Genomic DNA, 17,770 nt, shown 5'->3' on the forward strand with positions numbered 1-17,770 from the left:
ACTCCAGGAGGCAGCTCAAATGAAAATCCACACACACATGAGCTACTAAATCTCTGCAACAAATTCACCTTAAGCCAACAAGTAGTGGAACCAAGAAGACTGGAAAATACACTTGACCTCATCTTCACTAATAATGATGACCTAATATGAAAGACAGTACACTCAAATCATAATATAATGGAAATAGAGATATGTATGCACAGGGCTCCTGACAGGCATAAGATCAGTTATGAGGGTGCCTTCACCAAATTCAACTTCAATAACAGAAGCATACAGTGGGATCAAATGAACCATGTCCTAAATGAAACAAGCTGGGAAGATATCCTAAACAACATGGATCCAAATCTTTGCCTAGAAAAATTAACTCTGTGGCACTTAAGAGGTATGCTTAAGGCACATTCCTTTAAGAAAAAAGATGAGATATAAACTAGAAAGAGAGAGAGACTACCTATACAGGTGAAGGAGAAGAATCACAGAGCTGCTGAAAGGAGCCAGTATATCTGAAATATGAAAGGAGGCACTTTTCAGAGAAATAGCAAATATCAAACTTAAGATTAAGGAATCATACAGGAGACAAGAAACACAGGAAGAACTTAAAACCATAAATGAAATTGAAAATAATAAAAAAATTAACTCTTTTCTTATGCCATATCTAGGGAAAACACAACATCCAGTGTTGGTCCCCTGCTTAATAATAATAATAATTATTATTATTATTATTATTATTATTATTATTATTATTATTATTATTATTATTATTATTATTAACACACTGGCCGATTCCCACCAAGGCAGGGTGGCCCGAAAAAGAAAAACTTTCACCATCATTCACTCCATCGCTGTCTTGCCAGAAGGGTGCTTTACACTACAGTTTTTAAACTGCAATATTAGCACCCCTCCTTCAGAGTGCAGGCACTGTACTTCCCATCTCCAGGACTCAAGTCCGGCCTGCCGGTTTCCCTGAATCCCTTCATAAATGTTACTTTGCTCACACTCCACCAGTACGTCCAGTATTAAAAACCATTTGTCTCCATTCACTCCTATCAAACATGCTCACACATGCCTGCTGGAGGTCCAAGCCCCTTGCACACAAAACCTCCTTTACCCCCTCCCTCCAACCATTCCTAGGCTGACCCCTACCCCGCCTTCCTTCCTCTACAGACTGATACACTCTTGAAGTCATTCTGTTTCGCTCCATTCTCTCGACATGTCCGAACCACCTCAACAACCCTTTCTCAGCCCTCTGTTCATCAGTTTTGGCAATCCCGCACCTCCTCCTAACTTCCATACTACGAATTCTCTGCATTATATTCACACAACACATTGCCCTCAGATATGACATCTCCACTGCCTCCAGCCTTCTCCTCGCTGCAACATTCATCACCCATGCTTCACACCCATATAAGAGCATTGGTAAAACTATACTCTCATACATTCCCCTCTTTGTCTCCACAGACTCATTTATTATTATTATTATTAGTATTATTATTATTATTATTATTATTATCTACTGGATCACTATTATATAGTCTTGGATGCTCCAAAGGACAAACAGAATGTAGATGCAGTAGTATATGTGTACACTGTGAGAAAGCTTTCAGTATGTGCAGTCATGGTGTAATAGCACACAAAATTCATGATAAAGGAATAACAGGAAAAGTTGGTAGATGGATATATAACTTCTTAACAAACAGAACACAAAGAGTAATAGTAAACAGAGTAGAGTCAGAGGCTGCTGCAGTGAAAAGTTCCGTTACACAAGGTACAGTACTCGTTCCATCCTGTCCCTCACCCTCATATCTGACATAGAGAAAGATGTAAGCCACAGTACTGTGTTCTTTGCGGATGATGCCCGAATTGGCCTGTTATCATTTGCCCAAATCTTTGGCTCAGTGTGGTTTAAGATTTTTTATGCAAAACAGTGTTCCTTGCCACACTGCAAACTCTCTTTCATTGGTTTTGTGTCTATGAAGTACCCTTTTTCATTGACTGTCCAGGAAACTTCCCAGATGTGAACCCCACATTGAAAACCTCTGGGTCCAGATAAAGAGAGATCTATTAGGGAAAGATATCAGCCCATTTCCACAGCTTTGACACCGTCTGTAGAGATGTGGGCCCATAAAGCCCCAAATGATATGTTAATCACTTCTAGGCAGCTGAAGGATGTCCTAAAGTGCAAGGAACATAAAACATAAATAATTTTCTTGGCAGGAATACCACATCTTCATAATACATGGAAAAGGTCTTTTTTTTTTTTTTTTTTTTTTTTTTTATTATCACACCGGCCGATTCCCACCAAGGCAGGGTGGCCCGAAAAAGAAAAACTTTCACCATCATTCACTCCATCACTGTCTTGCCAGAAGGGTGCTTTACACTACAGTTTTTAAACTGCAACATTAACACCCCTCCTTCAGAGTGCAGGCACTGTACCTCCCATCTCCAGAACTCAAGTCCGGCCTGCCGGTTTCCCTGAATCCCTTCATAAATGTTACTTTGCTCACACTCCAACAGCACGTCAAGTATTAAAAACCATTTGTCTCCATTCACTCCTATCAAACACGCTCACGCATGCCTGCTGGAAGTCCAAGCCCCTCGCACACAAAACCTCCTTTACCCCCTCCCTCCAACCCTTCCTAGGCCGACCCCTACCCCGCCTTCCTTCCACTACAGACTGATACACTCTTGAAGTCATTCTGTTTCGCTCCATTCTCTCTACATGTCCGAACCACCTCAACAACCCTTCCTCAGCCCTCTGGACAACAGTTTTGGTAATCCCGCACCTCCTCCTAACTTCCAAACTACGAATTCTCTGCATTATATTCACACCACACATTGCCCTCAGACATGACATCTCCACTGCCTCCAGCCTTCTCCTCGCTGCAACATTCATCACCCACGCTTCACACCCATATAAGAGCGTTGGTAAAACTATACTCTCATACATTCCCCTCTTTGCCTCCAAGGACAAAGTTCTTTGTCTCCACAGACTCCTAAGTGCACCACTCACTCTTTTTCCCTCATCAATTCTATGATTCACCTCATCTTTCATAGACCCATCCGCTGACACGTCCACTCCCAAATATCTGAATACGTTCACCTCCTCCATACTCTCTCCCTCCAATCTGATATTCAATCTTTCATCACCTAATCTTTTTGTTATCCTCATAACCTTACTCTTTCCTGTATTCACCTTTAATTTTCTTCTTTTGCACACCCTACCAAATTCATCCACCAATCTCTGCAACTTCTCTTCAGAATCTCCCAAGAGCACAGTGTCATCAGCAAAGAGCAGCTGTGACAACTCCCACTTTGTGTGTGATTCTTTATCTTTTAACTCCACGCCTCTTGCCAAGACCCTCGCATTTACTTCTCTTACAACCCCATCTATAAATATATTAAACAACCACGGTGACATCACACATCCTTGTCTAAGGCCTACTTTTACTGGGAAAAAATTTCCCTCTTTCCTACATACTCTAACTTGAGCCTCACTATCCTCGTAAAAACTCTTCACTGCTTTCAGTAACCTACCTCCTACACCATACACTTGCAACATCTGCCACATTGCCCCCCTATCCACCCTGTCATACGCCTTTTCCAAATCCATAAATGCCACAAAGACCTCTTTAGCCTTATCTAAATACTGTTCACTTATATGTTTCACTGTAAACACCTGGTCCACACACCCCCTACCTTTCCTAAAGCCTCCTTGTTCATCTGCTATCCTATTCTCCGTCTTACTCTTAATTCTTTCAATTATAACTCTACCATACACTTTACCAGGTACACTCAACAGACTTATCCCCCTATAATTTTTGCACTCTCTTTTATCCCCTTTGCCTTTATACAAAGGAACTATGCATGCTCTCTGCCAATCCCTAGGTACCTTACCCTCTTCCATACATTTATTAAATAATTGCACCAACCACTCCAAAACTATATCCCCACCTGCTTTTAACATTTCTATCTTTATCCCATCAATCCCGGCTGCCTTACCCCCTTTCATTTTACCTACTGCCTCACGAACTTCCCCCACACTCACAACTGGCTCTTCCTCACTCCTACAAGATGTTATTCCTCCTTGCCCTATACACGAAATCACAGCTTCCCTATCTTCATCAACATTTAACAATTCCTCAAAATATTCCTTCCATCTTCCCAATACCTCTAACTCTCCATTTAATAACTCTCCTCTCCTATTTTTAACTGACAAATCAATTTGTTCTCTAGGCTTTCTTAACTTGTTAATCTCACTCCAAAACTTTTTCTTATTTTCAACAAAATTTGTTGATAACATCTCACCCACTCTCTCATTTGCTCTCTTTTTACATTGCTTCACCACTCTCTTAACCTCTCTCTTTTTCTCCATATACTCTTCCCTCCTTGCATCACTTCTACTTTGTAAAAACTTCTCATATGCTAACTTTTTCTCCCTTACTACTCTCTTTACATCATCATTCCACCAATCGCTCCTCTTCCCTCCTGCACCCACTTTCCTGTAACCACAAACTTCTGCTGAACACTCTAACACTACATTTTTAAACCTACCCCATACCTCTTCGACCCCATTGCCTATGCTCTCATTAGCCCATCTATCCTCCAATAGCTGTTTATATCTTACCCTAACTGCCTCCTCTTTTAGTTTATAAACCTTCACCTCTCTCTTCCCTGATGCTTCTATTCTCCTTGTATCCCATCTACCTTTTACTCTCAGTGTAGCTACAACTAGAAAGTGATCTGATATATCTGTGGCCCCTCTATAAACATGTACATCCTGAAGTCTACTCAACAGTCTTTTATCTACCAATACATAATCCAACAAACTACTGTCATTTCGCCCTACATCATATCGTGTATACTTATTTATCCTCTTTTTCTTAAAATATGTATTACCTATAACTAAACCCCTTTCTATACAAAGTTCAATCAAAGGGCTCCCATTATCATTTACACCTGGCACCCCAAACTTACCTACCACACCCTCTCTAAAAGTTTCTCCTACTTTAGCATTCAAGTCCCCTACCACAATTACTCTCTCACTTGGTTCAAAGGCTCCTATACATTCACTTAACATCTCCCAAAATCTCTCTCTCTCCTCTGCATTCCTCTCTTCTCCAGGTGCATACACGCTTATTATGACCCACTTCTCGCATCCAACCTTTACTTTAATCCACATAATTCTTGAATTTACACATTCATATTCTCTTTTCTCCTTCCATAACTGATCATTTAACATTACTGCTACCCCTTCCTTTGCTCTAACTCTCTCAGATACTCCAGATTTAATCCCATTTATTTCCCCCCACTGAAACTCTCCTACCCCCTTCAGCTTTGTTTCGCTTAGGGCCAGGACATCCAACTTCTTTTCATTCATAACATCAGCAATCATCTGTTTCTTGTCATCCGCACTACATCCACGCACATTTAAGCAACCCAGTTTTATAAAGTTTTTCTTCTTCTCTTTTTTAGTAATTGTATACAGGAGAAGGGGTTACTAGCCCATTGCTCCCGGCATTTTAGTCGCCTCATACGACACGCATGGCTTACGGAGGAAAGATTCTTTTCCACTTCCCCATGGACAATAGAAGAAATAAAAAAGAACAAGAGTTATTTAGAAAAAGGAGAAAAACCTAGATGTATGTATATATATATATGCATGTGCGTGTCTGTGAAGTGTGACCAAAGTGTAAGTAGGAGTAGCAAGATATCCCTGTTATCTTAGCGTGTTTATGAGACAGAAAAAGAAACCAGCAATCCTACCATCATGCAAAACAGTTACAGGTTTTTGTTTCACAGTCATCTGGCAGGACGGTAGTACTTCCCTGGGTGGTTGCTGTCTACCAAATATAATATAATTCTCGAATAATAGTTTTGTTACATATGGAAGCATAAAACTATACACGTATATAATTTTTAGTAAATATAAGCGTACACACACAATTTGCATACATGTTTTGTCTGTAATTTTTTTTTTACATTTATTCAAGGTGTTCTTCAGTGTTCTGATGGGAGCTATGAATGTTGGTCAGGCTGCACCATATGTAGAAGCCTTCAGTGTTGCCAGAGGAGCTGCTAGTACTATCTTCGATATAATCGAAAGGAAATCAACCATTGATCCTACAAGTTCAGATGGAGAGAGACCACCCACTGTAGAGGGAATCATTGGTAAGGTTTTTAAAGACATAATGTATATTTTTTTTAATGTATATGTACTGTACATATACAAAAAATACAGGTAATTCTGACATATGCCTTCCAGCAATTATAATCATTTCTTCCCTGACAAGTTTTTTTTTTTCTTCTTCTTTTTTTTTTTTTTTCCCCCCAACAAGTCGGCTGTCTCCCACCGAGGCAGGGTGACCCAAAAAAAAGAAAGAAAATCCCCAAAAAGAAAATGCTTTCATCATCATTCAACACTTTCACCACACTCACACATTATCACTGTTTTTGCAGAGGTGCTCAGAATGCAACAGTTTAGAAGCACATACGTATAAAGATACACAACATATCCCTCCAAACTGCCAATATCCCAAACCCCTCCTTTTAAAGTGCAGGCATTGTACTTCCCATTTCCAGGACTCAAATCCGACTATATGAAAATAACCGGTTTCCTTGAATCCCTTCACTAAATATTACCCTGCTCACACTCCAACAGATCGTCAGGTCCCAAGTACCATTCGTCTCCATTCACTCCTGTCTAACACGCTCACGCATATATATATGTATACAGGTCTCCCTCAACATTCGCAAGGGTTAGGGGATCAAGAGCCTCGCGAATGTTGAAAAACCGTGAATGTTTGGTGCCCCAATATATTGTAGGGAAATATATTACAATACTGCTTCCTTAACTTGTTGAACCATGAATAATCATAAAATACATGAAAACGTCGTAAATTGTACTAAATATATACAGTGGTCCCTCAATAATCGTCCGTAATCCGTTCCTGGAAGGGACTATTATCGAAATGGACGATTTACGAATCAATTTTCCCCATAAGAAATAATGTAAATTCAATTAATCCATTCCTGACACCCAGAAGTATTAATACAAAATTTTTTTTTACATGAAATATAGATGTAGTACATAAACAATACAGTGGCACATGATGAATTAAACATTAACAAAATAACACTTACCTTCATTGGCAATTCTTCTTTGTGTATGGAAGACTGGAGAAGGAGACTGGATGAATTACTGTTTGGAAAGGGAATCCCCTTCCATCAACACCTTGGGTACCAATTGCTTTTCTGGGGTTACTTCTCTTCTCTGTTTCTTAATGCCACTAGGACCACCTTGAGAGTCACTGGAGTCCTGTCTCGCAAAAAAACTGTCCAAAGAGCTCTGTTTCTGGCGTCTCTTTAAAACTTCCCTAAAATGGGCCAAGACTCTGTCACTGTGCAAGTTGCCGATATGGCTTGCAACATCCTTCTCTGGGTGATGTTTCTCCATAAATCTTTCCATCCTACCCCACATTTCAAAAATCTTCTTAATTTCTGAAGAAGGCACCTTCCTCCATCTCTCTTCCTCCTCCTCTGCAGCAAGATTCAGAGCTGCCATCTGTTGCTGTTCCTGCTGAAGCTCTTGCAGCTCCTCAGTGGTTAGCTCTTTGTTGTGGTCCTCCACCAACTCTTCCACATCCTCCAAACTCACATCCAACCCCATGGAAGCCCCCAGTGCCACAATGGATTTAACAACTGACATAGGCTCATCAGGGTCAGCCCCAAACCCTTCAAAATCCCTCTTGTGGACACAATCTGGCCACAATTTTCTCCAAGCAGAGTTCAAAGTCCTGGTAGTCACTCTCTCCCAAGCCTTACCTATAAGGCTTACACAATGGAGAATACTGAAATGTTCTTTCCAAAAATCTCGTAGGGTCAAGTTAGTGTCTGAGGTCACATTCAAGCACCTTTCAAACATTGCTTTGGTGTAGAATTTTTTAAAGTTTGCAATGACCTGCTGGTCCATGGGTTGGAGGAGAGGAGTGGTATTTGGGGGCAAGAACTTTACTGTGATGAACCCAAACTCCTTCAGAATTAGGTCATCCAAGTTTGGAGGATGAGCAGGTGCATTGTCCATTACTAGGAGGCACTTGAGATCCAATTTCTTTTCCAGGAGGTAATTCTTCACACTAGGGCCAAACACTTCGTTGAACCACTCTACAAAAATTTCCCTCGTGACCCATGCCTTACTATTAGATTTCCAAAACACACACAATTTACTCTTCATAACATTGTTTTTCCTGAAGACTCTGGGATTTTCAGAATGGTACACTAGTAACGGCTTCACTTTGAAATCCCCACTAGCATTAGCACAGAACATTAGCATCAGCCTGTCTTTCATAGGCTTGTGTCCTGGCATTGCCTTTTCCTCTTGTGTAATGAAGGTCCTCTTTGGCATTTTCTTCCAAAAGAGGCCTGTTTTGTCACAATTGAACACTTGTTCAGGTTTCAGTCCTTCACTGTTTATGTACTGGAATTCATGCACATATTTTTCAGCCGCCTTGTGGTCCAAACTGGCAGCCTCACCATGCCTTACCACACTGTGTATGCCAGTACGGTTCTTAAATCTCTCAAACCAGCCTTTGCTAGCCTTAAATTCACTCACATCATCACTAGTTGCAGGCAATTTCTTTACCAAATCGTCATGCAACTGCCTAGCCTTTTCACAAATAAGTGACGTCATAAGACTGTTTCTCATTTATCCACACCAATAATAACTTCTCAACATCTTCCAGTACTGGTGATCTCATTTTTGTCAGCATATTTACCCCCTTTGCAACAACAGCGTCCTTGATTTCCTTTTTCTTGGCTATGATGGAAGATATGGTTGTACGGGATTTGTTATACATCCTGGCCAGTTCGCCCACATGTACACCACTATCATATTGTTCAATATATTTCTCACCTTCTTTACCAAAGGCTTGGCACTAGGAGCTTTCTTTGGAGCCATGGTAGCTTATTTAGCACTTAAATAACTTGCAAGCACTAAAATAAATGAAATATTATGAAATATTTCACTGGAGCACGTGAGGGGACCGTCGCTCACTGGTAAACAATGCCACACTGGCTGGGATGGAAAGGCCGAGGCGGCTTGAGGCCGCTCAGACTGTGCATACGTGTCCGGGACGAAGGACTATTAGCGAGTTACCGGACCATTTCCGAGCCAATATTTTGACGAAAAAACAGGACTATTTCCGAAATGGACGACTTTCAGGCCGAACGATTATTGAGGGACCACTGTACATGTTATGCTTTAATAACGTATGTTATTTAATAACATGTATGTTAATAACATGTATGTTATTAAATACCACAGACTCCACCAATGCCTCCACCACTGCGAGTCCCTACTACCCTCCCACCGACCCCCGCAACTGGCAGCCAGCCTTCCCACCACTCATTGTGGTGAGTGTTTTGTTTGTTCATTATTTATTATTAAACTACAGAATAAATAATGTAAACCCATTCATGACTGCATATTGGAATGGCTATTAGGAAAGGTATTAGATGGTGACATCATGTGTTTACTCTTGAACACAGCAAAGAATCGAACATTTCTGCTATTGCTAATAATAACAATAATAATAATAATAATAATAATAATAATAATAATAAATATGATATAATTGAAGAAGGAAATAGTACAAAAATACGAGGGAGTGGTTGACACATCATCAGTATGGCTTTGTTTATGCTGGAGTGAACATTAGTCTCCCTGCTCTTCCAAACATTTCACAATAATTCAGTGGTTGAGGCAGTGGTATTTAATAACATATATGTTATAAATAATAATAGTACATGTTATTATTAATAACATGTATTATTATTAACATGTATGTATTTAATAACATATATGTTATAAATAATAATAGTACATATTATGATAGTGGATAGAGGAGCAATGTGGCAGATGTTGCAAGTATATGGAATAGGTGGTAAGTTACTAAATGCTGTTAAGAGTTTTTATGAGGATAGTGAGGCTCAGGTTAGGGTGTGTAGAAGAGAGGGAAAATACTTCCCGGTAAAAGTAGGTCTTAGACAGGGATGTGTAATGTCACCATGGTTGTTTAATATATTTATAGATGGGGTTGTAAAAGAAGTAAATGCTAGGGTGTTCGGGAGAGGGGTGGGGTTAAATTATGGGGAATCAAATTCAAAATGGGAATTGACACAGTTACTTTTTGCTGATGATACTGTGCTTATGGGAGATTCTAAAGAAAAATTGCAAAGGTTAGTGGATGAGTTTGAGAATGTGTGTAAAGGTAGAAAGTTGAAAGTGAACATAGAAAAGAGTAAGGTGATGAGGGTATCAAATGATTTAGATAAAGAAAAATTGGATATCAAATTGGGGAGGAGGAGTATGGAAGAAGTGAATGTTTTCAGATACTTGGGAGTTGACGTGTCGGCGGATGGATTTATGAAGGATGAGGTTAATCATAGAATTGATGAGGGAAAAAAGGTGAGTGGTGCGTTGAGGTATATGTGGAATCAAAAAACGTTATCTATGGAGGCAAAGAAGGGAATGTATGAAAGTATAGTAGTACCAACACTCTTATATGGATGTGAAGCTTGGGTGGTAAATGCAGCAGCGAGGAGACGGTTGGAGGCAGTGGAGATGTCCTGTCTAAGGGCAATGTGTGGTGTAAATATTATGTAGAAAATTCGGAGTGTGGAAATTAGGAAAAGGTGTGGAGTTAATAAAAGCATTAGTCAGAGGGCAGAAGAGGGGTTGTTGAGGTGGTTTGGTCATTTAGAGAGAATGGATCAAAGTAGAATGACATGGAAAGCATATAAATCTATAGGGGAAGGAAGGAGGGGTAGGGGTCGTCCTCGAAAGGGTTGGAAAGAGGGGGTAAAGGAGGTTTTGTGGGTGAGGGGCTTGGACTTCCAGCAAGCGTGCATGAGCGTGTTAGATAGGCGTGAATGGAGATGAATGATACTTGGGACCTGATGATCTGTTGGAGTGTGAGTAAGTAAGTAAGTTTATTCAGGTATACACAAATACAGTTACATAGAATTATCATACATAGCAGCATATGTGTAAAGAACCTAGGATAACCCAAAAAAGTCAGACAGAGTGACTTATTTCCATTGGGGTCCTTTTACCTTATTATAATATAAAGGTTATAATATTTTCTTATTATTCTACAATGAAGATAACATCTTATTATCATACTAAAAAGACTACTACACCAAGGTCATTAAGACTATCTACAATACGAGGGTCATTACTAGGAATAAGGTAAAATTTACACGTATGTTAGCTAAAAAAATAGAAAATCATTCCCCTCCCTTTCTGTAGCTACATTCATCAAACACCTTTTGGCACTCTTCTTGAACTGGTTCATGCTATGACTGGTTTTGACATGTGCGGGCAGTCTGTTCCATTCCTTTATTGCTGTACAATAAAAGGTGTTTGAAGCCTGGCCACTGACTGTGGGTACTACAAAGTTGTGCTCTCTCCCCCTAGTACTATGATTGCTTTGGTTCCCAACCTTGACAAAATTGACAGCAAGATATTCTGGACATTGTTTGTGAGCAATTTTATAAACATGATTTAGCTTCAGTTGTTTTACTCTGTCTTCAACATTCAGCACATCCAACTGCTGTAATTCATCCTGGCCTACATGTTCTCTTGGTCCCAGGTCCAGGATGAATCTTACGATTTTGTTCTGGGTGATTTGCAGTCTATCTTTCAGTTTTTTTGTCAAGGCAGAGTACCAAGAAGAGCAAGCGTAATCCATATGGCATTGTATAAGGGCTAGACATAGGGTCCTGCGAGCCTCAGTAGGTAGACACTGTGCTTGTCTGTACGGGAACTTCAGTCTGGCATTCGCTTTCTTTACTACACTGTTCCCTATCAATTCTCCTGACATGCATGGGTCAAAGGGGATTCCCAAATATTTTACTGATGAAACCAAAGTGATGGGCTCCCCATTACATTGAACATTAAAATTATTTACCCTTCTCAGTTTATGTTTCGTGACAAAGAGAATGGCTTCAGTTTTCCCTAGGTGTAATGATAGTTTGTTGTCTACTAACCATTTGCTGCAGGACTCCAGTTCCAGTGTTAAAACATTAGCAATATCTTGTGGGTCTTTACCTGACACTAACAGAGCACTGTCATCTGCATACAGTAGGAGTTTGCACTTGACACTGATAGGCATATCATTGACATAACATAAGAATAATAAGGGACCCAGAATACTACCTTGGGGAACTCCACATGTTATCGGCAGGGGTTCTGATTCTGTTTTGTTGATTTTGACTATTTGTCTCCTGTTGCTAAGGTAGGACTTATACCAGTCTACAGAACCTATACCGATAGCTTGAAGTTTATTACATAATATATTGTGGTTGACAGTATCGAAGGCCTTTTGCAGGTCTAAGGTTACCATACCTATGAGGTTCCCCTTTGACATTTCAGTTCTCAGGTAATCCATCAGATTAATAAGGGAGGTGTCGGTTGAGTAGGATCTTCTAAAGCCCGATTGATAGCTATGGAGAATGTTGTTGTCATTAAGGTACTTAACTACGTACTTGAGAATACACCGCCCTCTCTAGAATTTTAGATATTATACTGAGTATACTAACAGGCCTATAGTTGCTTACATCAGACCTACTATTTTTCTTGAAGATAGGAGTAACTCTGGCCTCCTTGAACCCCTCCGGTACGGTATTAGTGGTGATTGATAGATTTATTATGTGAGCAATAGGGATTGACAGTTCAGAAGCACCATCTTTTAGGAACTTAGACGGGATGTTATCAGGGCCTGTGCTCTTAGTTGGGTTTAACCTGCTTAGTTCTTTTTGAATAAAGTCATGAGATACACTTACTAGTTGACAACTGTTTGGGATTACCCCTTTATTGGTATAGTATGTTTGAAACTTATCAGAGTCTGTGTTAAAGGTATTTGCTGCAGCTGGTAGTTTACTTACTAGTGTTGATGCAACAGATGTGTTGTATGAATTAAAGCAATTTGCCACCTTAGATGTTTCGTGGCATACCTCATTATCGATAGTGTACTATGTTAGACCTATCTACTGGCTTATGGCTATACCCCAACTGTTTTAGTTGTTGCCAGAGCTTTCTGGGGTTATGCTTATACTCTTCAATTTTTGAGCAGTATTGCTTTGCCTTTGCTCCTTTTATAAGTCTCTGTACTCTGTTCCTCACCCTTTGGAATTCATTTAGTGCTGCAATATCCTGTCTGTTTGCTTTAAATCTTTTTAGCAGCTGGTCTCTGAATTTCATATTATCTAATATCTCAGTATTCATCCAGGGTTCAGTTCTTCGTTTAATCCTCTCTTTAACTGGTGCAATATTATCAAGGATGGTAGTGAACATTGTTTTGAATTTTTCCCAGGCATCGTTTACGTCCGTGCAACTTGTTATCTCTGTCCAGTCACAATTGTGTAGCCTATTTACCAGTGTTTCTTTACTGTAGTTTCTAGTTGACCTCATTTTTATTGTCCTGTGTAGGCCTATCCTATCCCTAGTGATTTTCCTGGTGCAGTAAATGATGAAATGATCACTAAGACCTGTGGTAATGACGCCTGACTGACTAATGTTCTCAGAGTGGTTACAAAGTATGTGGTCAATTAGGGTGGCTGAGAACTGTGTGATCCGGGTTGGAGTATTAATTAGTTGAGTGTAACTATTTAATCCTAGAATTTGCTTATACCTTTTGCATAGCCCGTTATTTTGCTGCTGAAAACAGATATTGAAGTCGCCCAGTATTATTGTCTCGCAATTGTTTTCAACTCCGGACAAGACTTTGGAAAAGTCTTCTAAGAACTGGTCCTGGGTAGGAGGGCGGTAACTAGTTCCTACTAAGATGGGTTTAGTCTTAGGAAGCAGCACTTCAAACCATAGAATCTCCAGTTTATTGTTATTTAAATCAGGTCTTGGGTTGTAAGCTAAGTCATTTCTAATGTAGGCACATACTCCACCACCCTTTCTGTTCCTATCTAAGCGTTTTATATTGTAACCATCTATTTTAACCTCGTCGTCAGTCACCGTATCATCCAACCAAGATTCAGAGATGGTTATAACTGCCGCCCTAATTTTGTTAGCTAGAATCCTAATCTCTGCCAATTTAGGAAGAAGTGATCTTGCATTGACATGAATAAAGTGAAGGCCTGTTTTCATAAAACAATCATAATCATCAATATATGGCAATGGGTCATTTGTATTAAAATTAGGTAAATCAATGTCATCACTGCTAAAGGGTAACTGTGCCAAAGTGCATTTGTTACACACAAAATGAATTCTGGCACCGTTGCTATAATTGTACATACATCCATCATGCACCCACCCCTTACACATTTTACATAAGGTGCCTTTTCTGTTTTTCATGCGTACTTTAGTACAGTGTATGCACCTGTTTGGTAGTGTTTGAGATAATAATGGCTGTATTGTCTCACATTGACCTATGTATGCATTACATATGGAGTTAAGGTTATCATTCCTAGCTACTAGACCGTCATTATCGCCGTCATTTATCTGTCTGTTTTGCCTCTGCACAATAGTTTGAGGTCCTGGATTAATTTGGATATCACCACTTAAGAGCGCTACAATAAGAGCTGTGTGCCACTGTTTTTGTTTGGGTATGCGGTGTTGCCATACCTTGCGGCGATAGTGACATTTACTTTTCTGGTAGGATGGCAACTGTTGGGCTTTTACTGTCCAGGGCGCTGTTACTCCATTCACCTTTTCCAGCCCCCATGACTGATTTCTTTCTTCATGGAATTGAAGAAGAAATATAAATATAATTATGGCAGCCTGTACCCCCCCTAATGCCTGCCATTTCTCTTTTCCAGTCCCTAGTACATTTAGTATCTGCTTTAGCAATCACCACTGAATTACTAGTAAAATTTCCTCTTCAAAACCCTCTTCACTGCTCCCTTTTCCCTTTACTTCACAAAACCCTTACAGTTAACCCCTTATTACACACTCCCCTTCCCATCTCACTTCACAGTCTGGCTTCCCCAATTAACTTCTAACTCCTTTCCATTCTGGTAGATCAGAAAGGTTTAATCCATGGTTGTATCCTTCCAAATCCCCCTCAATTCCATTTATCGGGGGTTGTGTGGTGTTGTTGACTGCCTGACCTGTTCTGCTGACTCAGCCATTTTTAAAACACTGAGGGGAGTAACGCCACCTACAACCTGACTTTCCTTGAGTTTATAGATATATTTGGCATTTTCTGCTATGATTCTCTCACTGTACACTGGTCAGCTGAATATAGGTCAGCTACTAAAACATTAACCTTGACTGTTTAACTATTCACTTCTTTCCCACGACTGGCACTGAGGGATATCCGACCTATAACCTTGGAGTTTTGTACTGTTGATTTGACGATGTCTCCTGTGTTTCCCTCTCGTTAGCACTGGTACAGGTGATATGATGGTGGTACAGATATGATGCTACTGTCAACAGATGAACGTCAGTAAAGATGAGAATTTCACTTCGCTAGTTGTACGTCTGGCAGTAGCGGCTGTTTGGATGCCGGTCAGCCATGTTAAAATGCTCAATTCTTTCCCTCGTTTGGCACTGAAGAAAAAAGTCCTACAGACCTGTCATTTCCTTGGAGATTTAGTTGATCAGGTTTTCTGCCATGTTGTCTTCCCGTTGAACACTGGTGCAGTTGATATGGAGGTCAGTTATTTCATTGTAGTGGAAAACGTTTCATGTCTGGTTCACGTCTGGCAGCAGGTCTGGTACTTGAATGCCGGTCCCTCTTTTGTCATATTTAGTCCATTTCGTTGTCGTCACCGTCAGTTTTTATGTCAGTTTTTATGTGAGCAGGGTAATATTTAGTGAAGGGATTCAGGGAAACCGGTTATTTTCATATAGTCGGACTTGAGTCCTGGAAATGGGAAGTACAATGCCTGCACTTTAAAGGAGGGGTTTGGGATATTGGCAGTTTGGAGGGATATGTTGTGTATCTTTATATGTATATGCTTCTAAACTGTTGTATTCTGAGCACCTCTGCAAAAACAGTGATAATGTGTGAGTGTGGTGAAAGTGTTGAATGATGATGAAAGTATTTTCTTTTTGGGGATTTTCTTTCTTTTTTGGGTCACCCTGCCTCGTTGGGAGACGGCCGACTTGTTGAAAAAAAAAAAATTAATAACATGTATTATTATTAACATGTATGTTATTAAATACCATTGCCTTAATCACTGCCTCTACCACTCCAGTCACACTCAATCTACAAGCACCAAACACAATGAAATGTGAAATGTTTGGAAGAGCAGGGAGACTAATGTTCACTCCAGCATAAACAAAGTCACACTGACGATGTTTACCTGGAGTTTACCTGGAGAGAGTTCCGGGGGTCAACGCCCCCGCGGCCCGGTCTGAGACCAGGCCTCCTGTGTCAACCACTCCCTCGTATTTTTGTACAATTTCCTTCTTCAGTTATATCATATTTATTATTATTATTATTATTATTATTATTATTATTATTATTATTATTATTATTATTATTATTATTATTATTTTGTTGAAAATAAGAAAAAGTTTTGGAGTGAGATTAACAAGTTAAGAAAGCCTAGAGAACAAATTGATTTGTCAGTTAAAAATAGAAGAGGAGAGTTATTAAATGGAGAGTTAGAGGTATTGGGAAGATGGAAGGAATATTTTGAGGAATTGTTAAATGTTGATGAAGATAGGGAAGCTGTGATTTCGTGTATAGGGCAAGGAGGAATAACATCTTGTAGGAGTGAGGAAGAGCCAGTTGTGAGTGTGGGGGAAGTTCGTGAGGCAGTAGGTAAAATGAAAGGGGGTAAGGCAGCCGGGATTGATGGGATAAAGATAGAAATGTTAAAAGCAGGTGGGGATATAGTTTTGGAGTGGTTGGTGCAATTATTTAATAAATGTATGGAAGAGGGTAAGGTACCTAGGGATTGGCAGAGAGCATGCATAGTTCCTTTGTATAAAGGCAAAGGGGATAAAAGAGAGTGCAAAAATTATAGGGGGATAAGTCTGTTGAGTGTACCTGGTAAAGTGTATGGTAGAGTTATAATTGAAAGAATTAAGAGTAAGACGGAGAATAGGATAGCAGATGAACAAGGAGGCTTTAGGAAAGGTAGGGGGTGTGTGGACCAGGTGTTTACAGTGAAACATATAAGTGAACAGTATTTAGATAAGGCTAAAGAGGTCTTTGTGGCATTTATGGATTTGGAAAAGGCGTATGACAGGGTGGATAGGGGGGCAATGTGGCAGATGTTGCAAGTGTATGGTGTAGGAGGTAGGTTACTGAAAGCAGTGAAGAGTTTTTACGAGGATAGTGAGGCTCAAGTTAGAGTATGTAGGAAAGAGGGAAATTTTTTCCCAGTAAAAGTAGGCCTTAGACAAGGATGTGTGATGTCACCGTGGTTGTTTAATATATTTATAGATGGGGTTGTAAGAGAAGTAAATGCGAGGGTCTTGGCAAGAGGCGTGGAGTTAAAAGATAAAGAATCACACACAAAGTGGGAGTTGTCACAGCTGCTCTTTGCTGATGACACTGTGCTCTTGGGAGATTCTGAAGAGAAGTTGCAGAGATTGGTGGATGAATTTGGTAGGGTGTGCAAAAGAAGAAAATTAAAGGTGAATACAGGAAAGAGTAAGGTTATGAGGATAACAAAAAGATTAGGTGATGAAAGATTGAATATCAGATTGGAGGGAGAGAGTATGGAGGAGGTGAACGTATTCAGATATTTGGGAGTGGACGTGTCAGCGGATGGGTCTATGAAAGATGAGGTGAATCATAGAATTGAT

The 17,770-nt window shown here is 40.0% G+C and overlaps 1 protein-coding gene across 3 annotated transcripts in view; it reads left to right on the plus strand.

The window, feature by feature from the left end:
• The window catches only part of LOC128696689 (ATP-dependent translocase ABCB1), a 232,444-nt gene that overhangs the window by 136,303 nt on the left and 78,371 nt on the right, over positions 1 to 17,770 (plus strand). For all 3 annotated transcript variants that reach the window (XM_070094505.1, XM_070094507.1, XM_070094508.1), the window contains exon 10: positions 5,988 to 6,165. In XM_070094505.1, the coding sequence (XP_069950606.1) occupies positions 5,988 to 6,165 (178 nt within the window). The remainder of the gene's footprint in view (positions 1 to 5,987; positions 6,166 to 17,770) is intronic.

This window comes from Cherax quadricarinatus, chromosome 46 (assembly GCF_038502225.1).
Source record: "Cherax quadricarinatus isolate ZL_2023a chromosome 46, ASM3850222v1, whole genome shotgun sequence".
NCBI classification, from domain to species: domain Eukaryota; kingdom Metazoa; phylum Arthropoda; class Malacostraca; order Decapoda; family Parastacidae; genus Cherax; species Cherax quadricarinatus.